This window comes from Psammomys obesus, unplaced genomic scaffold (assembly GCF_907164565.1).
Source record: "Psammomys obesus unplaced genomic scaffold, mPsaObe1.curated_primary_1811, whole genome shotgun sequence".
Lineage (NCBI taxonomy): Eukaryota > Metazoa > Chordata > Mammalia > Rodentia > Muridae > Psammomys > Psammomys obesus.
The window spans coordinates 8,090,054-8,115,998 of record NW_026585644.1 but is presented as its reverse complement, the minus strand read 5'-3'; the positions used below and the strand labels follow the sequence as shown (position 1 = coordinate 8,115,998).

At 42.1% G+C, this 25,945-nt stretch overlaps 1 protein-coding gene across 1 annotated transcript in view; it reads right to left on the bottom strand.

The window, feature by feature from the left end:
• Positions 1 to 25,945, bottom strand: part of Lrrc72 (leucine rich repeat containing 72) — a 44,084-nt gene that overhangs the window by 5,454 nt on the left and 12,685 nt on the right. Inside the window, exons 4-7 of the mRNA XM_055621586.1 lie at positions 23,967 to 24,036; positions 8,700 to 8,781; positions 7,501 to 7,611; positions 745 to 834 (exon numbers count right to left, since the gene is read on the bottom strand). Of these exons, the coding sequence (XP_055477561.1) occupies positions 745 to 834; positions 7,501 to 7,611; positions 8,700 to 8,781; positions 23,967 to 24,036 (353 nt within the window). The remainder of the gene's footprint in view (positions 1 to 744; positions 835 to 7,500; positions 7,612 to 8,699; positions 8,782 to 23,966; positions 24,037 to 25,945) is intronic.

Sequence of the window (25,945 nt, the reverse complement as noted above, 5' to 3'; positions counted from 1 at the left end):
GAAAGAAAGAAAGAAAGAAAGAAAGAAAGAAAGAAAGAAAGAAAGAAAGAAAGAAGGAAAGAAAGAAGGAAAGAAAGGTGTCCGGGGTAAACAGTTTGGCATTAAGAGGAGAGATGGCTCAGTGATTAAGGCACTGGCTGGTCTTCCATTCCCAACACCCACATGGTGGCTCACAACTATGTGCAACTCCAGTTGCAGGGGCTCTAACATCTTCTGGCCCCTGGGGGCACCAGGCATGTCTGTAATACACAGAGAAACAGGTAGACAAGCACATCTCCACATAAACATACGAAACCAAAATAAACAATTTGACATCACCTATGCTAATATCCACAGCCTGACTTGAAGGAGAGGAAGGTCCATGTATTAGGCAACAGGCCCAGCCTTGTAAAGCGAAACAGACCTGAGTTCCTGAGCTAGGGCAAGTTTCAGAGGGCATATGTGTCATAGTGGATAACAAAACAGTTCCTACTCACAGCTAACTGGCAGTATTCTTTCGCAAGGGTAAACTGTCACAGATGTTTAAGGTTAAGAGCACTGGCTGCTCTTCCAGGGTCCTGAGTTCAACTCCCAGCAACCACATGGTGGCTTCCAACCATCTACAATAAGAGCTGGTGCCCTCTTCGGGCATGCAGGCATACATGCAGACAGAAGATTATATACGTAATAAGAAATAAATCTTTTTAAAAAGCACTGATTTACAAGAGAGGTTCTAATGTTTCTACAGGAAAGAGGCATCCTTACGTTTCCCATCAAGCAGCTCAACTTCCGGAAGGTGGCAGATTACATGCAGACGATAGAGGTTATATTGCGATAAAGGGTTTTTGTACAGACCTGCAAAGGAAGAATCCGAAATAAGATGCTAGGTTTTACAATAGTTCCTTTCACCACCTATGAAGACAGAAGATGCAAGACTCACAGTGCAAAAGGATAATCAGTGCAAGCTGAGCAACTGTGCCAGCTCAGTCCAGCCACCGTCTCGCACACGTTTCCTTAGCTAGAGCACCTCGCACTTTCTAATCTGTTGGATTCTTTCATTCAAGGTTTAGGGGTTGCTACTGCCCATTAGAAATAGTGCTAGCTTGACCCAGACCTGGCACGAATGAGGACAATGTCAAAGTCTGTAGGTAGATGTCACAAACTACCACTGGGAATTATTCCAGTCTCAGAGACAATGGGGTAGCTTCTGGATGGAGACAGGCAGTGGTACAGAACACTGTCTGAACTGGTTTCCTCCTGAACCTCGCTGTTGCTATGTCAGAGGATGCACACACCAACAGCACTTAGGAACCTCAGAAGGAGCTACCCAGATGTGGATGCTACGGCCTCTCTGCAAGACTCCCGTGGCTAAGGGATGGGTAATGAACCTGACCTTGCAAGACAGTGGTGGGGAAGACGGGGCAGGTAAAGGGTATAGATCCTGGAGCTTCTGAAGTAATCATCCATCAAAATCAGCCCGGAGGGATAGTTTTAAAACGCATTAGCTGGGAGTTTTGCGTGTTTTATTTTCTGGTGACATTTTTTTTTTCTGTTCACTTATTGATAACACGAAATGAGACTGTTTAGATGCACTGTGAAATGAAGTTTTGTGATTTTGTCAGTGCAGTAGCAAGATGTTTCATAAAGCAGGTGGCCGCTAGATGGCAGTAGAACAAAGAGCTCCAGCTATCACGCAGCTGTGCCACCAGAGAAAATGTGGCTGGTGTTCTCGTTTGTTAAATTTAAGGGCATTGCTCTGTAGACTATTCATAACACACAGGGGGTTTTAATCAAGGGTCAATCCTATCAAACAGCGGAAGCCCAGAAGAACAGATTAACATTTAGAATGCATAGTTTGTAGCATAAAGAAGACCGGAGAGGCATGTTTGAAAAACAAGCTCATTAAAAACTGAAGAGAAACAATACCTGGACATACTACTCTCCATCAGTGACAAGACATTGAGATGTATTTTATCAACACAAGCTCTTCTGGCTGGTCAAATCCTTACATGCGCTTTCTAGACAGAGGAAGTAAGCAATGGCAGAGCTCTCCTACACAATTAAGTACAAGTTAAAGGAATGAGGAAAGGTCAAGGAAAATGTAGAGCTGGTGGCCGGACAGTTAGGTATTGGGGGAAGGAAGAGGAGGTGAAGAAAGAAAAATCCAGACTGTGGCAGCAACAACAAGAGGTTTAAAGTTTGCTCTGCTGGGGACCTAAAGTGAGAACAAATCCTTGTGGGTAGGGAAGAGGTACCTGCGTGGACGCATGTTAAACCAGTCATAAGGAGACCCACCCCGTAGCTTCAGCCTCTCCTCACGCTCGTAAACGCAAAATGCTTTAGTGAGAATTTTGGAGGAGGAAAAAGTCATGAACGTTTTAGAGCAGAAGTCAGCTTCCCAGTGGCTTTCCTGTGGAATCACACGGCCTGTCCCCCTATTCATATAGTTAGTAGAGCCCCTGGGTGGCCAGGCTGTCTATGTGGGGTGCTGACAGGAAGCCTCTCAGCATCCTTCGGTGATGGGTGCTTAGCGGTCCATATTGTCCTTACCTTCTGAGAACATTACTATTTCACTTGTTTTCTGAAATTTTCTCCTAATCTTTACTCAAATAACCTATTTTCGAAAGTTCATTACGCTTACGTGCGTGCTTGCGTGCGTATGTGCATGTGTGTCTCTGTGTGTGTGCGTGCATGATGCCAGGCCAGGAGTGGGTACCTGTGTGTGAAGGTCAGAGGACAACCTTGGATATCACCCTCCGATACTCTGGTCCTCTTCCTTTGAGACAGGCTCTCCACTGACATGAAGTTAGTCTGGGGACCCATGGGCTCCTCCGTCCTCTGCTGCCCCAGTGCTGGAATTGCAAGCATGCAGCACCGCAGTGCAGTTTTCGGTGGGCTGTAGGGACTCAGGCCCTCAGGCCCTCATGCCTGTAAGACAAGCCCTTCACTGAGCTACCTCCACCCTCAGCACCACACTCAGAAGGGAGCTTGTTCCCTACTTGTGAGCAAGGTCCGGGTTGTGAACGCCCGTGCTCACCATGGTAGGCTGCCCCTCTCATCTTAAAAAGAAACCGTGTAGCAGCCACCAGAGCAGCCACCCCAGCGGCTGATGACATTGCTTAAGAAAAATAAGCTGGAAGCTATTTCCTTATTATCCCTCACTTTTTCTCTAGCTCTTGTACTTTAGAAGAAAGCAATCTCGTTTTTAGTTCTCCCCACCTACCCCATCCTACACTAGTTAAGTATTAAACATGTTGGATTTATGCATTTTGGATGGCTGGTCCCAAAATTACCATAAATTAACTTTCTGAGATATGAAATCAGTTTCCTGTGTCTGAGTGTTCTGAAAGCTTAGCGTGATGGATGGGCACATTCCTGCAGCAGCTATGAAGCAAAATTGCTTACACTTTCGCTTTCAATAGGTTAATACTATCTAATCCACCTTTCCCTCTAGGCTACTTACGGAGTACACCCCAGTGGCGCCAGCTCTGTCTTGCTTATCTTAATTTGGAAGTCAGAGTCTACGAAATTTGCATCTACCCAACAATATATCACAGTGTCTCTGCCACTGTGCCGCAGAGGCTTGCGCTGGATGAGTCACCGTGTGGAGCTTCTCAATGAAAGACAAGAGGAAGACAGAAAGTGATAGAGTCATCTAAATAATTGGCTCCCATTGACTTAAAATGTTTAACAAGAACTTAAGAGTCCTTGTGGAAGCAGACTCAAATTGACGTGGCCTTTTGGTTGTGAGCCTTGGCCTTGAACAGCTGAGGCATCTGTCCAGCCCAAGGACCCAACTGTCCTTAAAGGACTTTAGGAGAAAGCTGATATGGCTGGGCTTGTACGGAAGTCCTGTGTTCAGCCCTCGGCACTACATGAAGCCAGGTGTAGTGACAGACACCGGTAATAAGGCACATAGCTGCTGGGGAAGACCTGGGGGTCCCTTCTGCTTGGTAGATCCTCTTGTTGGAAAGAGACAGCCCACCCTCAAGGGCATTCCAGATAGACTTAGAAAAAGAGGCTTGGAGGCCCACCTCTCCCAGCATCCTTCTTTTCCTTGCTCTTTCTCAACAGCACGGAATAGCGCATTGCTGGTGACAGGAAGAGAAAATGTTGAAGGACCTGGAAGTCACGCTCTCTAACAAGGTTTATCCCTGAAGCTCCAGTAGGAAGGTCTTGCCTGTGATGAAAGGCAAGTTGCTAGGTGTACTCAGGGAAATGGAGAACATGTGAGAGCAGAGTTTAAGAGCAAGAGAATGGGCTAAGAACCTTGTTGATGTTTTTCGCTGTTGCGTGCTGGCTTGTTTTGTGTCAACCTGACACAAGCTAGAATGATCTGAGAGGAGGGAACCTCAGCTGAAAAAATGCCTCCATAACATCAGGCTGTAGGCAAGCCCATTGTGTATTTCTTAATTAGTGAGTGATATGGGAAGGGCCAGCCCATTTTGGATGGTGCCATCCCTGGGCTGGTGGTCCTGGATTCTGTCAGAAAGCAAGCTGAGCAAGCCATGAGGAGCAAGCCAGTAAGCAGCACCCTCCACGGCCTCTGCATCATCTCCGGCCTCCAGGTTCCGGCCCTGAGTTCATGTTCTGACTTCCTTCAGTGATGAAATACACATGTGAAAGTGTAAGCCAACCAAACCCTTTCCTCTCCAACTTGCTTTTGGTCATAGTGTTTGTTTCACCACAGCAGTGGACTAAGATAGGCTGCTAGATAGGAGACTGATGGGGAGAGGAACTCGTTTCTGGTGCAGTGGATGGAGATATGGGAGGGTTCCCTTTTGCAGAGTTTGGAGGGCAGAAGTGGGGATGATAGAACTGTGCAGGGAGGGTGTGGAAAGGTAGACCTCCTGGAGAGATGAGGTGGGGCCCTGCCTGGCCTGGAACACAGGAATTCCAGGCACCAGGACCTCACACTCTGCTGCTGGCTTCAGGCCTCCCTGAAGCTCCCAACCCTCTGTCTCCTGGGCAATTGTTGGCAATTTTTTCTCATAAATGCCAGAGGAGGGTGCAGTGCTGAAATGGTTGGAGCCTTACCCCCAGGCTATTTTCTCACCCTCCGAAGAACTTGTGACTGAAGTAATAACACTTTAGATTTTTACATGGTTTTCTTACTTGAAAAGAGAGGAATTATAACATTTGAAAATGCATGGTTTTCTCATTTTAATGAGCCAAGTCTATTCTGAGATGGCAAACGAGGCTCCGAAGAACCTAGTGTGAGGACACCACTGTACAAATGTCAGCCGTCTGCTGAGTGCAAACTTGTTTCCTCACAGAGTGTCTGCAGCCAGAACCGGTGCACTGCTACCAAGCCCTTCCAGAAATGCTCTCTTTCTAGCCAACTGCAAGGAAATGACTGACCCCACGACAAGCTTCTCAGGTGGACCTGTTACCATAACTTGAATGATATCACCCTTGTGTTACGTAGAGGTGATTTTAACCATCACAACAAGTAATAATATGGATGTTTTATGACCAGCCTGGGCTCTGAAGAGCACGAGGGTTTCATCCCTAACTCAGGTCCCACAATTGTGTGCTCAGATGTTCCCTGACAAGTAGGACCTGGGTTGGATTGCAGGTCCATTGAGTTCTGAACCAGGCATCTTGGTTCAATGGCCAGCCCTGTTCCATACTAAGGCCAACATTGCATACTGTTTCATAACTGTACAAATAGTTTTGTACCGCGTTCCTTCAACAAATCTAAATAACGAGACTGCAAGTTATAAAACTGTAAACCCAATTGAAGGCCAGATCATGATTTTCTTCTTCAACTTGGGCATCTGTTAATAAATACAGAATCTGACAGTGAATGAGTGATTTCCTATACACAGAATGAATGAATTATAAACATCATGAGTGATGTTTATGAATGAATGAGTCCATCAATTAAAAAAATGGATGTGTTTTAGCACAAGTAATTGGTAAATCTCTGAGCTTTGCATCTTTACCGCAGTTAAGAGAACAATATCTTAGCAAGAAAGACATCAGACATATAGGGATTATTATTTAAAACACCAGTTATACTGAATCTATTTATCTCTTAGCAACATTTCTAGACTCTAAGCAACTTCTCAATTATTTTATTTATTTCCTACTTATACAATAATTTTCTTTTCCTGTTTCAAATTCATATCAGTAACAAGAACTTTTTCTTAAGAATTGCTTTGGATGGGGCTAGGACAAAGATGTAAAGTGAATAATGCTTTGAAAAGCTACCTCAGTGGCTGAAGGGATTCTGAGTGGTAGCTATGAGCCATTTCATAGAAAAACAAAGTAAGAGGCCTGGACCTAACATACCCCTTTAATTGCGGAAACATTTGATTGATATGGAAGGATTAGATAAGTAGGCAGACCAATCCAAGTCTCTGATGGAATATCAGAATTCAGAAAATTTCTAATGGCAGGTAGCCTTAGCACATCTTTAATCATGGACTTACCAAGATTTTTGTGTAATTTTGTGATTTTTTGTTTTAATTTGGAATTTGCAAAATCTACTTTTTATCACAAGTCATTTCTCCTTAGGCACCTGAGATATTCCTGATAACAGTGAAAAGCTTCGGAAACTTTAGTTCCTCTGTTGGTCTGATTAGAACCTTCACCATCAACCAATACTAGTTTACACAGATTCAGGCAGTTCTGAAAGTGGAATAAGGGAATGTCCTGTGTCTTGACCACCAGAGGTCTCCAAGCTCAGGTCTACAAACTTCCTCACTGGTCACAAGGCCTTCTACCTGGGACAACTGGGATCATCTGCCTTGTCTTCCAGGTCTGTGCGTGTTTATTAGCCCTTCAGCCTATCAGCATATTGAGAAATGAACTTTACATTGATTGTTTTTAATCATTTCCTAAATATGTACTGCTCTTCATTTCAGCAGTCAGTGTCTTGCAAGGCATGACCCAACAAATGTGAAGAAAGGTTGTTTCTTACACATAAAAACTTGGGCATTCTTATTTGATAACTTACTTTATTAGTATACACTATCTCCTGCCACATATATTTACCCACTTAAAATTAACAATTTATGCATATTCAGTCTAGGAAATGATTTGAACCACCTATCACCATACTCAGTTTTTAAAACATTTTATCACTCCCCCACCAAAGAAACACCACACCTCCTTCATATCACCCATCAACCCTAGGTCTCTCTTGTCCCCAGCCCTGCGTGGGTACACACATGCAAGAAGAGCCACCTCTCAGCTCTGCCTCTGCAGGAGGGTGTGTGAGGGGTAGCCCTATAACTTGAACGCCACCACTTACTTCTGACGTAAAATCGAAAGAGTAGATTTGGACACCCGCAATCTTATTTGTTACTTTTGTCATCTTCATCCTACGTGACATCCTACCAAAAAAAAACTGTTTTCAAAAGCACGTGCGAAGAAAGAATAGAATCTAGTCACGTTCTAGAGAGCGGGCTACACATTCCAGCAACAAGCCCACTTCTCTGGGCTTGAGCTGCGGAAAGGAGAACAAATGTGCCGTGCCTCCCCCGTCTTAATCGATAGGCGCGCAGTATGTACTTAGGATCTTCAGGTTGTGCATTCCCTTTAGCTCCTTCATGGTGGCATCAAGGTTGGTCAGCTCATTGTGGTGTAACAGGAGAATGTGCAAGGAGGGCAAGTTACGCAGGCCTAAAAAACAAAAGTGGGTTTGCAAGATTTTCCACATTTGTGGATGAATTTTACTTCTTTAATTGACAAATACAAATAAGAATCTTTTCATAGTAATTAGATATTATAACAAAGCAAGAGAATGCATTATGGCTGGTAAGAAGAGAAATGCCTGTTAATGATACCTGTGATTAAGTGCCTATTAATGATAATTGTGATTAAGCATACAACAATAAAAACTGACTGTCATGTGGGACCAGAGGGGCTTTTTTTTTCCTGCTGCTACTGCTTCAGCAAACAAGCAATGAGTTCGCTTGTTTGAATTTTCAGTTTGTTATATTCTGTCTCTTTGCACATGTGAACCTATGTTACTTAGAATTATAATGCAAATTAAAGAGTAATTTCTCATCCATTCAATACATTCTTTTTAAATGGCTCAGCTATTTGTAGAATGGAAAAACCATATATTCATTTTTTTTCTTGAGCAACACATTTTAATTCATTTTAAAAAGCATAAATGAATGCAGAGTGAATCTGTGTGATAATCAAATCATAGTTAAATTGGAATGCTTTCTTCCTTAACAGTACAAGGCCTTATCGTGGGTGTTAAAATGTCTGACATTTTCATTATGATGCATTATTTTAAAGCCTTGTGCGTTTCCAACAGTTTGTTATGTCTCCTGATCATGACCTGTCACACACTTATTCCTGACTTGACACTGTCCGTGTAGAGACTATTATAAAATTAATTCAGTGGAAACAGGGGCCTGGTTGATAAAATCACAACCAATAAGAAAATTTAAGGCAATGTGTAGTTTTTATTATTCTTATTCCTAACTATTTCTTGTTTTCTACAGTAGCTAGTTGTGTCCAACTATACAGTATAATGGTGCTACTATAAAAAAAAAAAAACTCCTCTTAAATTTTGGGCAAGACACATAATATTGACCTAGAAAGTGGTCTAACATATTTTTAACTTACATGTACAGACATTCACTTAAAATAAACATGATGAAATAGATTTTTATATGTTGTTAGTAATCATTACAGTTGAAAGTTATTACTTAATTGAAAAATCATTTAACCAACAAAGGAGGTTTGAGACATACCTTCTATCTCAAAGATCTCATTGTTGTTTAGATACAGCTCTGCCAGACAATAGTTTCTAGTTAAAAAGGCTATCCCATGTAGCTGAAAGGGAAAAATGATACATTATTTTTCTAGTCTCAAGACAATGTAAGTGTGGCTTTTAACAACCATTGTTATTTGTGGCCTTTTGGACTGAGCTACAAGTTGTACCTGAACTATTATTTTTCCACAGAAGTGTGATAGGAAGAGTGTTTTGAACTGACTTACCAGCAAAGCTTTCTGAACATTTCTGAGACAGACTGCTGGCTGCAGATCTTGTTCTTAACAATATTTCCAGAGTTGTGCTGCGCATGGTGACATCACTGGACCTCTACTCACCAAGCCTTTATCTGTTACTGTGAGCCAAAGTCTCTTTGAGATAACACACAGCCACACCTGCGTCTGCCAGGGCAATGTTTTCCCTCTGCCCCCACATCCTTCCTTTCTGGTCCATTATATTTCTGAGTATGTATAGGAATTAGACCTAGACCAGCAAAACATACCAAATCATGCCATGGTGCATTTTCACAATTCTGGAGAGTGTCTAAAACCATTCTTTGATCTTCCCGCATCTTCCAATAAATCACTGTGGTTTTGGCCATCTTTTGTTTCTCTGAACTTCTCTCTGGTCAGTTAGTAATGGCCTAATGCCAAGCTTTCTTCTTTTCCTGTTCTACAAAACATGTCCTCTGCTGTTTCAATATCCTTTGCATCTGCAGACCCAAAGGCCTCTATGGCCTGAGTAAAAGGCAAGTGTGCTAAGCAGGGCTGGGGCTAAGAGCTCAGCAAGGTCCCAGCCACAGCTGGAGCACCTCTCTCATGATGTGCTCCAGCTCCTTCTCTTATTTTGCTCTTTGTCGTTCTCCTCGAGGTCTTCCCATGAGTCTCTGTCTTTTTGATCATGCCCACATTTAACAGGCACTGTTGATCACTCCAATTTTGTGTCCTCTAACGATGGGGTTTAACCGCACCTTGGCTGTGTGCGTGTACTCACGTGTGTCAGTTCTGGTGTGCCAGGACCCGCACGTAGAGAAAAGAGAATGACCTGAGGGGTCCGGTCTCACTATCTACTGTGTTTTCCACAGTCTTGTTGTTCACGGTTGGGTTTCCCAGGCTATCATTCCTCCGAACTTCCTCTGCCTCCCACCTTCCACCACTGAGCACAGAGGTCACAACTGTGTCCAGCCTTGCGTGGACTTCACCCCATGCAGCAGGAGTTACAGGATATGAGTCACCATGTGGATGCTGAGAACTGCACCCAGGCCTTCTACAGGAACAACAAGTACCCCAAACCACCGGGCCATCACTTCAGCACCCCCTCCCTGGCCCCAGCCTATATCTTACATTTAACATTTGTTTCAAAATTCAAAAAGCCAAAAATACTCTTGTAAATATCTCAGATGCACTGAATATATATGTCTATATAATATGATATGGATACTTAGTACCAAGTCACATGTCAGGCTTGTATTATCTGCAAAGGGAACAGTGTTACTTTAGAAATCTCATTTAAACTTTTTCTCACTCTTTAATTAATTTTTGTGAGTATGTATGGGTGCATGTGTGGAGGTCAGAGGAGAACTTGTAGAAGTTGCTTCTCTCCTTTCACCATGTCTGCCCTGGGAACTGAGGGCAGATGGTCAGGCTTGGTAGCCTTTACTCCCTGAGCCATCTCCCTGACCCCGCTTATACAATTCCCCCCTAAGTGTACTTCTTTGTTTGAATTGTGGTGAGATACAGCAGAGCCAATCCTGACACCTCTCCTGAACTGTAGAATTATAGTTTTCCCCAGAATATTAACATTTATGGGTCATGATTAACGAAGTTATTAAGAGGTTTCTGTGTTTTGAGGCGAGGGAAATAAAGTCGAAAGGAAAGAAACAAGGCCAGATAAGGATGATGCTGGGAAGCTAGTAAAAAACATGGAGGAGGAGAGCATTGTCACCCAGTTTGGGGTCAAAGAAAATGTCCAAATAAACAGTGTATCAGCAGGAGATAAATCAGGAAGGTGATTTAGAAGAACACATAAGAGCCAAAAGTAAACTAATGGGGTTGGAAGAAAATGAAATGGTTCCAAGGTATAATTCACGTAATTTAAATGATATGGAAACTTAATAGGTTGTTAAAGCCAGAAACTAAATGAGACAATTATGATACTCAAGTCACTATTAAAATAAACTGTTAGCACAGTTACTCATTAAAAATCTACACTTTTGCTTCTAAAGAAGAATTCAATGATAATAAAATTTATATTTATTGCAACATTCACAAATCACAAACCTTAATTCAAAGCTTGGCATTTATATGTATTACATTATAGCAAGTAATTTTCCTTTGCGATTTAACCATTATTATTAATTCATATGAGCTCTTGCATGTAAATTACTTTTAGGAGGCTGCTGGGGAAAACGAAGACCAGCATGAATCTAACATGAAGCGAGTAGGAGAGCTGGCCTCACTCCTCCCTGGACAAGTGGTGGTGTGGGCATGGGAGAGATCCCCTTCACTCACTGGTGGCATGGTTGTGGGAGCATTAATAGCGTAGCAGAAACCAGAGGCCTTGAACCAGATCAATGAGTCAATACAATGAACATTTACCAAGTAAAACTGTTTGTATGTGACACACTGTGACACACCACAGCTTTCACAGTGAGATTTTTAAATTTTTTTATTATTTTATTTTATTGTTTTTTTTTTATTTTTATGTTTTGTTTTCTTTGAGGGGGGAGGTTGCCAAGGGCAGAGGGCAGAGATGGAGGGCAGAGATGAGTAGGTATAGTTTGAATAGGATATTCATATTCATATTCATATCTATATGCATGGACTTCTGTGTTTGAAAGCTTGGCTATGGGGATTGGCACTATTAGGAGATGCGGCCTTGTTGGAGGAAGTGTGTCACCGTGAGGGCAAGACTGAAGGTCTCCCATGCTCAGGTTCCACCGGGTGTGGAACACGACATAGAGCACCCAGCTGTGTCTATAACACTGTGAACGAACATCTGCATGCCACTATGCTTTCCACCAAGATGACAGTGGATAGATCCTCAGAAACTGTAACCAGCCCCAATTCAATGTTTTCCTTTGTAAGAGTTGCCATGGTCACAAGTGTCTCTTCACAGCAATAAAACTAAGGCAGAAGTTGGTACCAGGAGTGGGGTTTTGCTGTAATAGGGCAGACTATGCTTTTCTTTGGAGGAATGTGGATTTGAGATCTTGGATTAGAAAAACACTTGACCCTTTTAAGCATTGCTTAATGGGCTGTACTAGTAGAAGCATGGCACAGCATACTACTGAGGGTGATTTAAACTGGGGGGAGCCTGAAGCTTGTCTCAGATGTCCCCACCCACCAGTTCTTATTTCTCTGCAGGCCTTCTGCCCTCTCGTCCCTAATCTGCCTGTACGCTGCCATGTTTCCTGCCATGATGATAATGGACTAAACCTCTGAACTTTAAGCCAGCCCCAGTTAAATGTCTTCCTTTAGAAGAGTTGCCTTGGTCACTGTGTCTCTTTACAGCAACAGAAGCCCTAACTAAGACAATGGGACTAGAGAGCATGATGTGAACTTCATGAAGAATCAATAAAAAGTTTTTAAAAACCACACACACAAAACTCTTAGTAGATTGGATTTTTCACAGGATGAACCTCGATTTATTACATACGTGATGAACTCCAGACATCAAAAGCTGAAAGCTTGTTCTCAAGTATAAAAGACCCATGTTCTTATCACTTCCCACATACTAACAGAAGTCCTAAAACAAAAGGCCTCTTCATAGAAGAGGAAGAAATGACATTATCTTTATATGCCGATGACAGGATCTTCAGCATGGAAGTACTGAAGACTAACTGCAGCAAACCCCTGCTCAAATCATTTATTACGTACCTGTGTAAAGACATCATGTTGAAATCCAGAATTATGTATAATTAATATATACTGACAAAAGTATTTTTAAAACCTGTTAAAACTGGTCAAGGGGTTTAAACAAAGTTATAGGATACAAAATAACCACACAAAGCTAGTAAGACTTCTACGTACTAATAAGGCTGGAGATGTGGCTCAGTAGTTGAACATTTGCCTGGCATATACAGGGCTCTGAGCTCAGTCTCCAACACTACAAGAAAACAAGACGAAATCAACATCTGGATACTAATAAAAAATTATCCCAAAGGGAGATTAAGAAAATAATAGTACATAAAGTAGGAAAAAAAGTAAAATAGTTATATATAAGTTTAATCAAAGAGGCAAAAATAACTTTTTACGGGAAATTGAAGAAAACATGACAAGAAAATTAATCGTGTGAAACCCATTCATGATTTTAAAGATAAGAAAAGGAGAAAGAAGAGGCTTAAATTCACATGTACCAACAAAAGGCCCCAAATAGCCAAAATCTCTCAAACAAAATGATAAAGCTGCAGACATTGTACCCCTTAATTTAAAACACTGCATAAAGCAACGGTCACCAACATAAACTGAGAAACACTGAACAATTAAAACAACCCAGAAATAAACTCGTATATTTATTTCTATTAATATTTCAAAATTAATTTGTATTTTGTGTGTATGTAGTTTTGCCTGCATGTAGGCCTTTGTGCCTCCTGCATGCAGTACCCCAGAGGCCTAAAGAGCGTATCAGATCCCTTGGAACTGGAGTTACGGAGGTTATGAGCCATCATGTGGCTATTGAGAAGAGAAGCCAGTGCTGTCAACTGCTGAGCCATCTCTCCAGCCACTCAGCTGATATTTGAGATGAATCCAAAAATACACCCCGGCAAAGGGTAGTCCCTTTAGTAAATGTTTTTGGAAAAACTGGCTGTATACCTGTGAAAGAATGGGACTGAATCACTCATCTCAAACCATATACAAATATCCTATCAAAATAAAGATATACGTTTAAAATGTGAAAATAAAATTACTAAAAGAAAACATGGAAACAGCCACTTTCACTGATCTTGAGTTGGATTTTTGGTCATAATTTCAAGGCACAGGGAACAAGAGGAAAAACAGACAAATGGCAGCACATTAGAATGCTCCACTACAGCAAAAGAAATAATGAACAACGTGAACAAACCGCCCACAGTACGGGAGAAGACATCTGAAAATCACAAATCCAATGAAGGGTTAATATGTAGAACATATTAGGAACAAAAAACTAACACGTGAGCAGCTGGACTGAACGGGAGCGAGGAAGCGTCACTGAGGGGCCAATGGAGCACTACAGGAGGCACCCTGTTTCCCACTGGCCCTCCTCAATTGCAGGCAGCCATCAGCTTAGGAACATGGGGGTAGGGGTGGGAGTGGCGGGGGCTGGGGAGAGCGAGGACCTAGAATGACAGCCACTTTTGGCTGAGCACACCTACATGACAACTACAGGAGTGCTGGCACACTGGGAAGTTTGAACCCAGCACCACAAATAATTGGGTATGTAATGGTGATGAGTTATTATATGAGACCTTGTTTTAAAAAAAATAAAAAATATGAATAAGAAAATAAATAAACATTTCTATAAAAAGAGCCCTTGAAAATTCAAGATGTAAAAGCAGCCTTTAAAGATTTGCGAGCTGGGGAAAGAAAGATGAAGGGCTGTAGGAAGAAGAATAAAGTGAAGAATGAGAGGAAAATGCAAGAAGGCCGACCACAGTTCAGCAGCTGCGTGTGTGTATGCTGAATGTGTATGCATATTTATCCATGTGTGTTTGTATATGTTTATGCGTCTACTTGTCTTCATTTATATATGTGTACATCCCAGAAAGAGAAAGATAAACACAGAAGAGGAAGAAATGAAAATACTTAAGAAAATTTTCCCCAAATCAAAAGACCAGAGGTTTTGGGATTGAAATATCCTCCAATTCAACCAACAGATAAAAATGGGTTCACGCCTCCATAGCTTTCTTCTCGCTGCCCCCTGACAACCAGCAACCTAAGGGAGAGAGAGGTTATTGTATCCCATGGTGGCAAGGAAGTCGAGGCGCAGGAAATTAAAACAGTTATTCCCATCACCCGCATGATGATGAAGAGAGAAAGGAGAGCGCAGAGAGAAAGGAACACGTGCATGCTTGGTGTTGCTCTCCGTCGGTACACCTTGCGGAGGCCAAGCCCGGGGAATGGTGCTGCTACGTGGGCCGCGTCTTCATGACAGGCAACACGGGCAGTACAGCCCCCATAGACCTAGGTGCAGGCCAGCCTTCCCAGGTGAGTCCAGTTGTGTCAGATTGAAAATCAAAGCCAGCCGCCACACTTGTCAACACATATCATCGGGTACTGTCAGAACAGCGCACATGCGTATTACCTCCACTCTCCCCTTCCCACGTCAGGACTCATATGGCTTCAAACTTTTCAGGGGATACATTGGAAAATAAGAAAACAACAAAGGGACATCTTATCAGGAACCCAGAATTCTGCTGGTGAAATATTCCAAACTCTGGGCCTTCCCAATAAGAAAACACGCGTGACCTGCAAAGCCGTATCCAGGTATATGGGGGGAAGGGAAAGGTGTGCATTAAAGGAGATAGGAGATCTTAGATTTCCCTAAGCTGGTGGTGAAGGGGGCAAGAGCTGTACATAGACACCCAGGGCGGGCAGCCTGAGGCACACCCACACAGCCTGGGCGAGGGAAGGAGCTGAATGCATGCAGGTCTGTTCATTGACAAGAGTTGGGGGTTGAGAAAGTAGTGCTAGGGTTTTAGAGCACATTAGTTTGCTAGAGGAGATCATGGAATGCTTGTCCGAAAAAATAAAAAATAAAATCTTCACAGTTGTAGAGGCTGGGAGTTTGAGGACGAGGTGCTGGTGGGCGTTGGGTGTAGTTCTGGGACCTCTCCGGGCTTGTAGGGGCCACCTTTTCCCTGTCCCCACTGGAGCTCACCCAGGGCATACGAGTAGTATCTCTTTGTGAGCCATAATATTCTCTTTTATAAAACTGCAAGCATATTGGATCGGGGCCCACCTTGAATACCCCATTTAACTTAATTACTTCTAAACACCCTATCTCCAAAGCAGGACCAGGGATCATGGCTTCTACATATGAACCCAGGGAGACACGATTGCCTCCTTGGGGGAAAATCAAACAAACCAGAGCTCCAGGGAATCAGGAGTACAATAAAGGAAAACGGGAGTATAATGCATGGTCTAGTTCTGAAAAGCATACTCTGTTCTAACAATGTAATGAGCGAATATTGATTTAACTGAAATTACACTAGAACCACATCAGGAGACTGGGAAGTGGAAAGTATGTATGTGTGTGGTACAAGTGGGAACGAGAGGAGAAGGAACTAAACTCTCATGCTCCTTAGTGAAAACAGAACAACTGTTGTGCAAAAGAGCAAAATCAAGAAACAGCAGCACCGACCAGGGCTTTGCAGCAGCGCTGGCAGAAACGCTAGGTAAGCAGTGAAGTGCCACTGCCAGCAGAAAGGCGTCGGAGGGCAGCAGATGGGTGAGCCACAGAACTACCGAATTCTTTAAATTTTTGTTATGTGAGTACATAGTGCTATTAAAATTTAAAAAAAAAAATGCGGAGGGGTAGAAGGCTGAATCTTATTTATTCTGTTGCTGCGTCAGCAAGTGTTTTGCATTAGTGCTTCACCTATCCCATAACATTTCTTTGTCGCGAGGAACGTTGAAGCAGGCAAGAACACAGCACATTGTGCGAGCCACTCTAGCGTTTGTGGTTCAATAAGGAGCCTTCGGTTCAACAGCCGTTCGCCAACTACTCTTTCCAGGCTATTCGGTCAGGAATCATCATTTCTTTCATTTCTTTTCCTTTAGCGTGTGTATGTGTGTGTCTAAAGATTAACGAGTAAAACTTGAGAGATACCATCATTTCTCAGAATTTGAACCTCTTCTTTCTAACTCCAAATACCTCCTCGGTGATTCCTAGTAGAAATTAGAGCTTGCTTTCTGTCAGACAAAGTGTTTGCTTTCCCAGCCTTTCCGCAGGTAGACACGGACAGCATCCAGACCAAGCCGTCACAGCGTACCCGCCCTGTACCTCAGTCCGGACACAGCAAGGCAAAACACCCACGGCATCCTTTTGGCAGCAGAGAAGAGACAAGGTTGTGCACAGCAGTGAGCGTGTTGTGATGTCAGTGTCGAGAACCTTTCCACAGTGGCTGGTGCTCCTGACACCCACAGGACAAGCGTGGGCTTCTGCTGCTCTGCTAGTGGACACTCATTATACAATATGGTTTTTAGTTTTTTACTAAGGCTGCATTTGATCCTGGGAATTTTCTCAACTTTATTTTTAAACCTCATAGTATCTACCCAATGTCTGTTCAACAAATACTTTTCTGCTTCTATCAGGAGGACAATACTTCTGTCTTTCCTATTACTTAAATTGAGGACTACATGAAGAAAAGTTCTACTGTGGTGTCTAATAAATAGGAACTAGCACATCAAATTAACAGAACCAAAATGCTGAGGAAAATATCCCTTGCTTTCCTCAAGTCTATAATTGATGACCAAGTACTTGCCATCTGTGATTCACTGACAAATTGGAATTTTTGTATTTATGAGAAAATTCTAGGGTTTTCATTTACTCATCCTTCCATTAAATAGGCAGTGCCAGGCTGCTGAAGTCTGTTGGCACAGCAGCGAGGAAAAACAGACAAAAGCCCCTGGCTTTGTTGTAGTTGAAGAGGAAGACTGAATAAAAATAAAACGCACACACATAAGTAAATTGCCCATTATGGTCTAAGTGGATAAATGCTGTGGGAAAGGCCTGCAGATGGAGAGGCCCTGGACAATACATTGGGAGAGTTGGCTTCCAGGGAGGGATGCCTGAAAAGGCTCTGTGAAGGAGACAGAGTGGGCGAGTATGTAAAAGCCATGCTTGGGATGAACCAGGGCTAGATGGAGAAAGACAGCATGGTGGATGGGATGGCGGGAACAGAGCTGCAGGGCCGAGCAATAGCTGGGGCCTCTGTGTGGTACTGAAAATCACAAGAAGACATTTGGGTTTTGAGCAGAAGAGTGACTTGTTTGCACTTAGGTTTTCACAGGCCAGGGGTTCCTGTTGTTTCACTTTGTTTGTTTGTGCTTTTTGTCATGTTGAGTGGTTCTTAGTGATTGGGGTGGGTGGGGCAATTCCTTCCCTGGCCCAAGGAGTAACTGATGATGTGAAAACCGTTTTGGTTGTAACTCTTGTCAGGGAATGTTCTAGAAACTCATGGGTACTGCAAAATATCTTAAAATGGCCAACTCTCACCATCAAGAACCAAGTTCAGAAAGTCAGTAGCATCACGGCTGAGAAACTCTGAGCAAAGGCACCCCAGACCAGGGATTCAACAATGCTGGGACAGTCTCAGAAATTCTACATTTGTGTGTATATTAATTGTTTAAGTTATTTATGTTTAATATTGAAATACCATATTTCTTAAAATAGAATTTTAAGTATTAGTCAGAGGGGATTCCTTTTAAAATTTAATTATTAATTAATTAATTTTGTTTGTTTTGAGACAGGGTTTCTCTGTGTGGCCTGGGCTGTACTGGACTCACTTTGTAGACCAGGCTGGCCTCGAACTTACAGAGACCTACCTGCCTCTGCCTCCCCGAGTGCTGGGGTTACAGGTGTTTATTTAAATTATTTGTTTATTTAAATTATTTTGAAGTCAGCATGAAAAGTAAAAGGTTTCATCAGGTTATCTTCATACATATGTGTTGTCATACTGTGCTGGTTAGTTTTCTGTCAACTTGACAGAATCTGGAGTTATCTGGAAGGAGGGACCTCAACTGAGAAAATATCTTCCTAAGATCCTGTTGGAAGATGTTTTCTTAGTGTTTAGTGATTGATGGGGTGGTGCCCAGCCCTCTGTGGGTCGTGTCATTCCTGGGATCATGGTCCTGGGTTTTAGGAAAACCCAGGCTTAGCAAGTCATGATGAGAAAGCCAGTCAGCAGCACTCCTCCATGGCCTCTGCATCTGCTCCTGCCTCCAGGCTCCTCCTCTGCTTGATTCCTGCCCTTGACTTCCTTTGATGGTGAGCTGTGATGTGCACATGTAAGCTGAATGAACCCATTCCTCCCAAGTCGCTTTGGTCATGGTGTTCCATCACAGCGCTAGTGACCATCGCTAAGACACCTTGTTCTAATTCATTCCCTTGCCTTACAGCCTTCCCCTTCCTTACTCTTCCGCTCTAGCTGCTCCCCTACTTTTCTCCAGGTTAGTCCCCATTTTTGCTTTCTTGTCATGTGTATTCATTACTTTTTGTTTCCCAATTTCCTTAACAACTCTTTTTTTTCTATTGTGATCTTTAAAAACATGCCCTTCTCCACAAACTCAAATTCTGTAGGTGAGTGAAAACGTGTAGTATTTCTTTCTGAACCTAGCTTATGTTGTTTCATATATTCATCTTCAGTTTCATGCAGTTCCGCATAAATGTCATGGTTTCATTTTTCTTCATGTCTGTGTAAAATTCCATTCTGCTTATGTAGCACATTCTTTATCCATTAATTGGTTGACAGACATTGAGCAGATTCCACTTCCTGGCTATTGTGACTCGAGCACCAAGGAACACGGATGTACATGTGTCTCTGTAGTATGCTGACTTATGCTCCGTGGGGTGTATACACTGGAGAAGTATATCTGGGTCATATGGAAATTCAATTTTTGTTTTGTTTGTCGACATTTCACACTGATTTCCATTCACACTTAGCAGTGTGTGAGTTTCTCTTTCCCAACATCCTCACTAGCATCTGTTGTCATTTGTTTCCCTAGTGACAGCCATTCTTCCTGGAGTGGGATGGATTCTTACAGCAATTTAAATTTGCATTTTGCATGAGAGAAGTTTAGTAATATAACACAGAGGAATTGGAAATAAATTAAAAACTAATATTCAACATCTATTTTTAAGTTCACGTCTGTGGTGTTTCTGCCTAATAAATCAAAACAGAATTTTGTACTAGCTTAAAATATATAAACTTGGTGGGGTCCAGTGGCACATGCCTATGATCCCAGCGTTCAGGCAGGCAGAGGCAGGCAGATCTCTGTGAGTTCGAGGCCAACCTGGTCTATGAAGTGAGTCTAGGATAACCAAGGCTACAAAAAGAAACCCTGTCTTGAACCCACTCCACTAAAACAAAAACAAGCATAAAAACTTAATCTTTACAAATTAAACTTGAAAATTTTCAGAAATAATTGTATTTAATCAAGTAGATTTTCCATTATATGTTTCCCCTTCCTATTTGCAAATTACTCAAATTTTGATGATAAATTGAAGTTCTTTCTTTAAAAACCACAATCCAAGGGCCGTGGCTCCACAGTTGAAAGCACTGGCTCCTCTTCCAAAGGACATGGGTTTGATTCCCAGCTCCTAACATGGTGGCTCACAACTTCTGTTATCCCCAGTTCCAGAGGGTCCAGTGCCCTCTTCTGGTCTCTGCAGGCACTGCATGCATTGGTACCCCCACGTAAATGTCGACAAAAGACACATACATATATGTAAAATAAAATTAAAAAAATAAAAAAGTCAAAACTGGGTATATACTGTTCATATTCGTGGATTTTACAGCCACACAGTGAGATTTATGCTGGTTATTTGTGTTGATTTTTTTTCTATGTTACAAACATTTGGCAAAATATAAGTCTTTCAACGAAGTTGATTAAGTGATATAGTTAATGCTGCCCGGAGGTAAGAAAAGAGTCATCATAAGTGCACAAGTTATGTGGGATTCATACAGTTAATTTTGTTCATTAATAGCTCTTATGTTCAGCATGGAGAAAGGTAAGGTGTTTCCAAATGGATAAATACATATCCACAAACTGATTACAAACAAATCCGAGCAGTATATCGAAAATGTCCGCTCTGTGGTTACCCAGTCAGTCATCCATCAATAGAAAACTTCATGTTGGCTTAGCTCATTTGCCCATTCCAGGAGCACTTAAGGGCCAGGTGCTTACCAGGTGCTCACCTTTCCATTACAGGCTATGGAAAAGTATTCTTTCAAAAAAGCAAGTGAGGGTTTTATAAAATACACAGTCTGTTGCACGTAAGAAAAAGTCAAGAGAACACCGTGTCTCCTTCCATCCCTCCCCACTGCACCCCCTTCAAAAGAAAGGATTCAGTGTTGATAGGCATGCAGCCCCTTGCTCTCTGCACAATGCCTCTGTAGGCCAACTGTGTGGAGAGTCAGTGGGTAGCTGGAGGTCGGGCAATCCCCACTCACCGAAAGCTAAGACACACCACAGATCCCCTAATCACGCCTCTCCATGTGGACATCGTGCAACAATAGCACGTTATTCCTTTCAAAAGTGACCACCGCACTGGAAACTAAGATGAGTCACTTTTGCCTGGTCTGATGGTTTCCATCTTGTTTTTAATCAGAAGTCGCATGGTATGACCCGGGGTAATTTCTGGCAGGGTGTTCAGAAGTGTTTTGAACTCTAATACCCTTAAGTGGTATGTGTACTTTCCATTTCAGTTGTTAGTTGCCTGAGCCTTGAAGGTATTTGTATTTTCTTTCTTTGTAGAAATTACTTCAAGATTAAGAGACAGACTGGTGCTTACAGTTAATACTGAAAGCAATTTCATTTTCCATTTCTACTCAGTTGGATAAAAAAAAATTGCAATGACATACTGAAATGTTTTCATAAACATAGATGTTTAAAAATTCAGTGTGGCGAGTATATTCTTCTGCACAAAGGCAACTCGCTCTTAGGAAAAGACTGTTATCCTCTGACTGCTGGTGCTTGGAAGTCTAATTGCAAAATGCTGAGGATGAGTTATCAATGCTGAACAAAACCCAGGCTGTTGGAAAGGCACAGTGAATGCTGAAAGCCATCTTCTAGCCAGTTAACTGTACTTACAGCCTGGGCTTGAGTGCCAGTTTTTTTTGTTGTTGTTGTTTGTTTGTTTGTTTTGTTTTTTTTTTTTTTGGGTGGGGGGAAGAGCTGGGAGCCCTGTCCTGAGGCTGTGACTTACAGGCCAGGATGGGTGGCACTTGAAACCCACAGCCTCGAAGGGAAACTTTACAGACCGTGGTTCTTAACTGGAGAATGGGCCCCTGAAGCTGGGGACACAGTGCCTGATTCTTCCTGAAGAAGCAAAATTCATCTCACTAATAACTGGACTTGCTGGCATCCTTTTGCTTTGACTAAAGCACAAAAGATGTTCATGTCCGGGGGGGCGGGGACTTGAGTGTGAGAGCATATGTAAAACGCTGATCTGGTCAGAGTTCTTAACATAAAATCCCAAACTCTGAGGTAACTAGAAGAAAACACAGGGAATGTATTTTAAGACCGGGCCACATGTGACAATTTACTGAATGGGACTCTAATAGCTCCAGAAATATTAGCAAGCATTTACAAATAGGATTATGTGAAATAACAAAGGCTCTGCAAAGTAAACAAACAAATAAACAGAAAAAATTACAGAGCCAAGAGACAGACTGGAATGCCAGCTATTCAACAGAGAACTACTATAGAAAATAGAAAAACTGAAAAGAACACCAAAGGAACAAATAATCTAATAATAAATGGTAAAATAAAGTGAACCAGTCAGCCACACAGTTCCGTTATATTAATAAAAAATACAAAAACAACAAATATACTTATATACTCATGCTTACCCTGACACTATTCACAAATGGTAAGTAAAATGTGTATATTATTATTATTAATGTGTATTATTATAACATTTATAGTAATTATCATATTAACTATTCAGTGTATTAAGTGGTATATTAAACCATCATAGGATGAACAAGATCATGCTGTTTCATAAAAAAAAAAAAATGGATAGAAAAAGACATTGCGTGTTAAATGAAATAAGCCAGAAAATTTGACTAAATAGTACCTGATTTTTCTTATATGTTTGGGTTACAGATTTAAAAAGCAAGACACAGAAGCATAAGGACAACTGTTTGGGATGAGGAGCAGAATCCAGAGGAGAGAAACAGGCTTGGAGAGGACAACAGGATGTGATATGTTCAATGCATGTTGTAAATACAATATTAATAAAAGAATGCAGACCTGACACACTTTACCAGGGGTGACCAAAGCAAACAGTGCCATGGTCCAGAGGCCTCAGATACAAGTAGCGTTTGGATAAAGGTAGGGTCAGGAATAGCAAGAGGAGAACTGCTCTACAACCAATATGCAGACTGGTATTAGAGAGTGTAGATTTTGGCTGCCATGTCTAAATTGACTTGGAGCAAGAATTTATTTTGGCTCCCGAGTTTCAGAGCTTTTATTGTGTTTTCAGTCTGCCTGAAATTTGGCTGACAGGGAGTCAGAACATTGCAAAAGGAGCATGTGGCCGATGAGACTTCTCACAATAGCCAGGAAGCTAAGAGAGAGAAAGAGGCTATGGTCCCAACAGACCCTCATCGACATGAGGGGGCTTCCACCAGGCCCCGCCTCCTAATGTTCTCCTCACCCTTATTAGCACCATAGGCTGGCAGCCAGCCCCTTACCACAAGAGACCGAGGGTCATGGTGGATGGAAAACATCACAAGGGACCTAGCAAGGAAGCTTCCAGGTGACGCAGAGAGTCAAGAGCCAGCCTCGAAAACCTGAGAGAGCTGGTGGATACAAAACAAAGAACAGTTTCTCCCTGCCTTCCCTCTGCACCTCCACACCCCAGTCCATACCAAACCTGACTGCACATATGGCTGAGACACTAGCCACCATACCAAACCTGCAGAAGACAGTGGCGATGAGGAGGGATGGGTGACTGCAGATGACCATTCATGGTCATGCCATTCCCAGTACAATGTTTTGGAATGAGATTGCAATAAATTCCTCAGCGTTGTAAATTTCACCTCACCCAGGCAGGGTGTGTGTGTGTGTGTGTGTGTGTATGCCCATGCCTGTCTGTCTTTCATTTGTAAAGGAAGAATAATATATGACAAATATTTTCACTTAGGAACTTGGTCTAAGACATTGTCCAAATGGACCATTCAATTTTGTATTCCTAGGAGAAGAGTGGAGTGACCGTCCAAGCTTTCTTTCATAAAACTTAGGAGGTGGAAATAAAACGTAGCCTCACAGAACCTCACACATGGTTTTATTCAATATACCAGATGTTCAATATACCAGATTTTATTCAATATACCAGATTCCTGATATCTCTGTGCCATCGCTATGGTGCATACATGGGCACACACACACACATATGGTACAGAGATATCATATATATGTATATATATAACATATGTTTGTGTGCTTCTTATTTGAAGCTTCACAAATAATATTCTAAACGTTATCTCCATTAAAACATGAAAGTAAGACATTTTAGTAAAGATAAAAGGTAACATTACCTTATTATGATGGAGCCATAAATATTTTAATTTTTTAAATTGAGAAAGATCAATAAGCTCGGTCAGTTCCCTGGAAAGAGAAAAAGAACATGAATACTTGCAACAGTTTATCTGCTCATGGACAAGGCTGGCAGCCCTGGGAAGAACTGGCCGGGCCTGTCCTTTCAGAATTACTGGTGCACTAACCTTCAAATTTCTGAAATAACATCATTTGATTTAAGCTCTCACTGCCAGTAAAGTTCATTAAGCTGAAGTTTATATCACAGTGTTGAAGAGTTCATTTCACTCTCATTTCACAATATTTTACTTGGGGTTGGGGAAGGAGAAAAAACATGAAGTGGGCTCTGGCTTGTCAACTCAATGCTGAAAAACTGACTGGGTGCTGTTTTAGTTTGCCTGCAGGTTCTCCCTCTGTGATTGGTCTGGTGTGGACAGACAGGATCTAGGAGAGGATGAGGGAGGATACTAGAGACAGAGGCCGAGGCTTTGTCTGATCAGTAGGCTCACTGATCTACTCAACACATTTCCCACCCTTCTTGAACTGCTGGGACTCCTAACTTTTCAGGTAGCTTTGGCAGTCACAGCTGAGGCTCACATGGCCGATGGGCACATGTGGACCAGGCAGAAAGAGCTATCAGCAGAGGCAGAGGGTAGCATCTAAGAGGGAACGTGGCTGTTTGAATCTTCAGATCTCTTTTGAGTTCTCGGGGTATCAAGTACACATGGATACATGTGGCTTTCCTCTTTTAAATCTTGGAGAATACACAGTATGCAGGGCACTTATATAAACACTTATTATTGGTGTTAAATACTAATATATGAGATATATTAGCTCATTTATGATAACATCTCTCAAAACCTTTTTTGAGTCAGCGTATCCATATGTTGTGGTTTTAATTTGTTGTGGTTTTCTGTAGTGTCTCCATCTGTTGCAAAGAGTTTCCTTGATACAGGGCGAAGACTACACTTATCTGTGGGTATACGGGTCTAAATTTTTCTAGAATGCTGTTGGGGATTATGCTGCTTTAGTAAATTGGAGGTTGTAAATTCTCCTGCAATGACCGTAACTTCACTAGCTTGTACTAGTTTTTTACGCTTCTAGTTCCAGGCACAATTTCCTACTTGTTGAGTGTGTCTTACCTCTAATTAGTGAGCTGCGATTTTCACCACGGTATGCATGGCGGCACTGTATCCTTAGGGTTATCCATCGGTTCTGGCCACTGAGTCTGCACCATAGCACCGTAAGCATTGTAGCTGGGCAGGACAGTTGGTTGCCTCCCACTTTTGGAATCATGCCTGGTGTCTCCTGGTACCATGAAAGCTAGTCCTTACGGATTCTGGCTCAGGGGTCTCTGGGCTCTGTTCCTGAAGCGCACTGTGACTTTCTTTATTTGTTGTGAGCTGCCTGATATGGGTGCTGGGAAATGAATTCAGGCCCTCTGCAAGAATTCTACGCACTCTTAACTGCTAGGCCATCTCTCCAGCTCCAAACACCTATTAAAAATACATTGCTAACAGTTATAACAACTGCATGGTACTGGCATAGAAACAGAGTGGTGGATCAATGGAACAGAACAGAAGACCCAGAAATAAACCCACACCCTTATGGACACCTGATCTTTGACAAAGATGCCAAAACCATACAATGGAAAAAAAGATAGCATCTTCAACAAATGGTGCTGGTCCAACTGGATGTCTACATGTAGAAAAATGAAAATTGATCCATACTTATCATCCTGCACAAAACTAAAGTCCAAGTGGATCAAAGACCTCAACATAAAATGAGACACATTAAATCGATTAGAAGAAAAAGTGGGGAAAACCCTAGAACTCATTGCTACAGGAGACAACTTCCTGAACAGAACACCAACAGCACAGGCTCTAAGAGCAACAATCAATAAATGGGACCATGAAATTGAAAAGTTTCTGTAAAGCAAAGGACACCGTCATAAAAAAAAAAAAAAAAAAAAAAAAAAAAA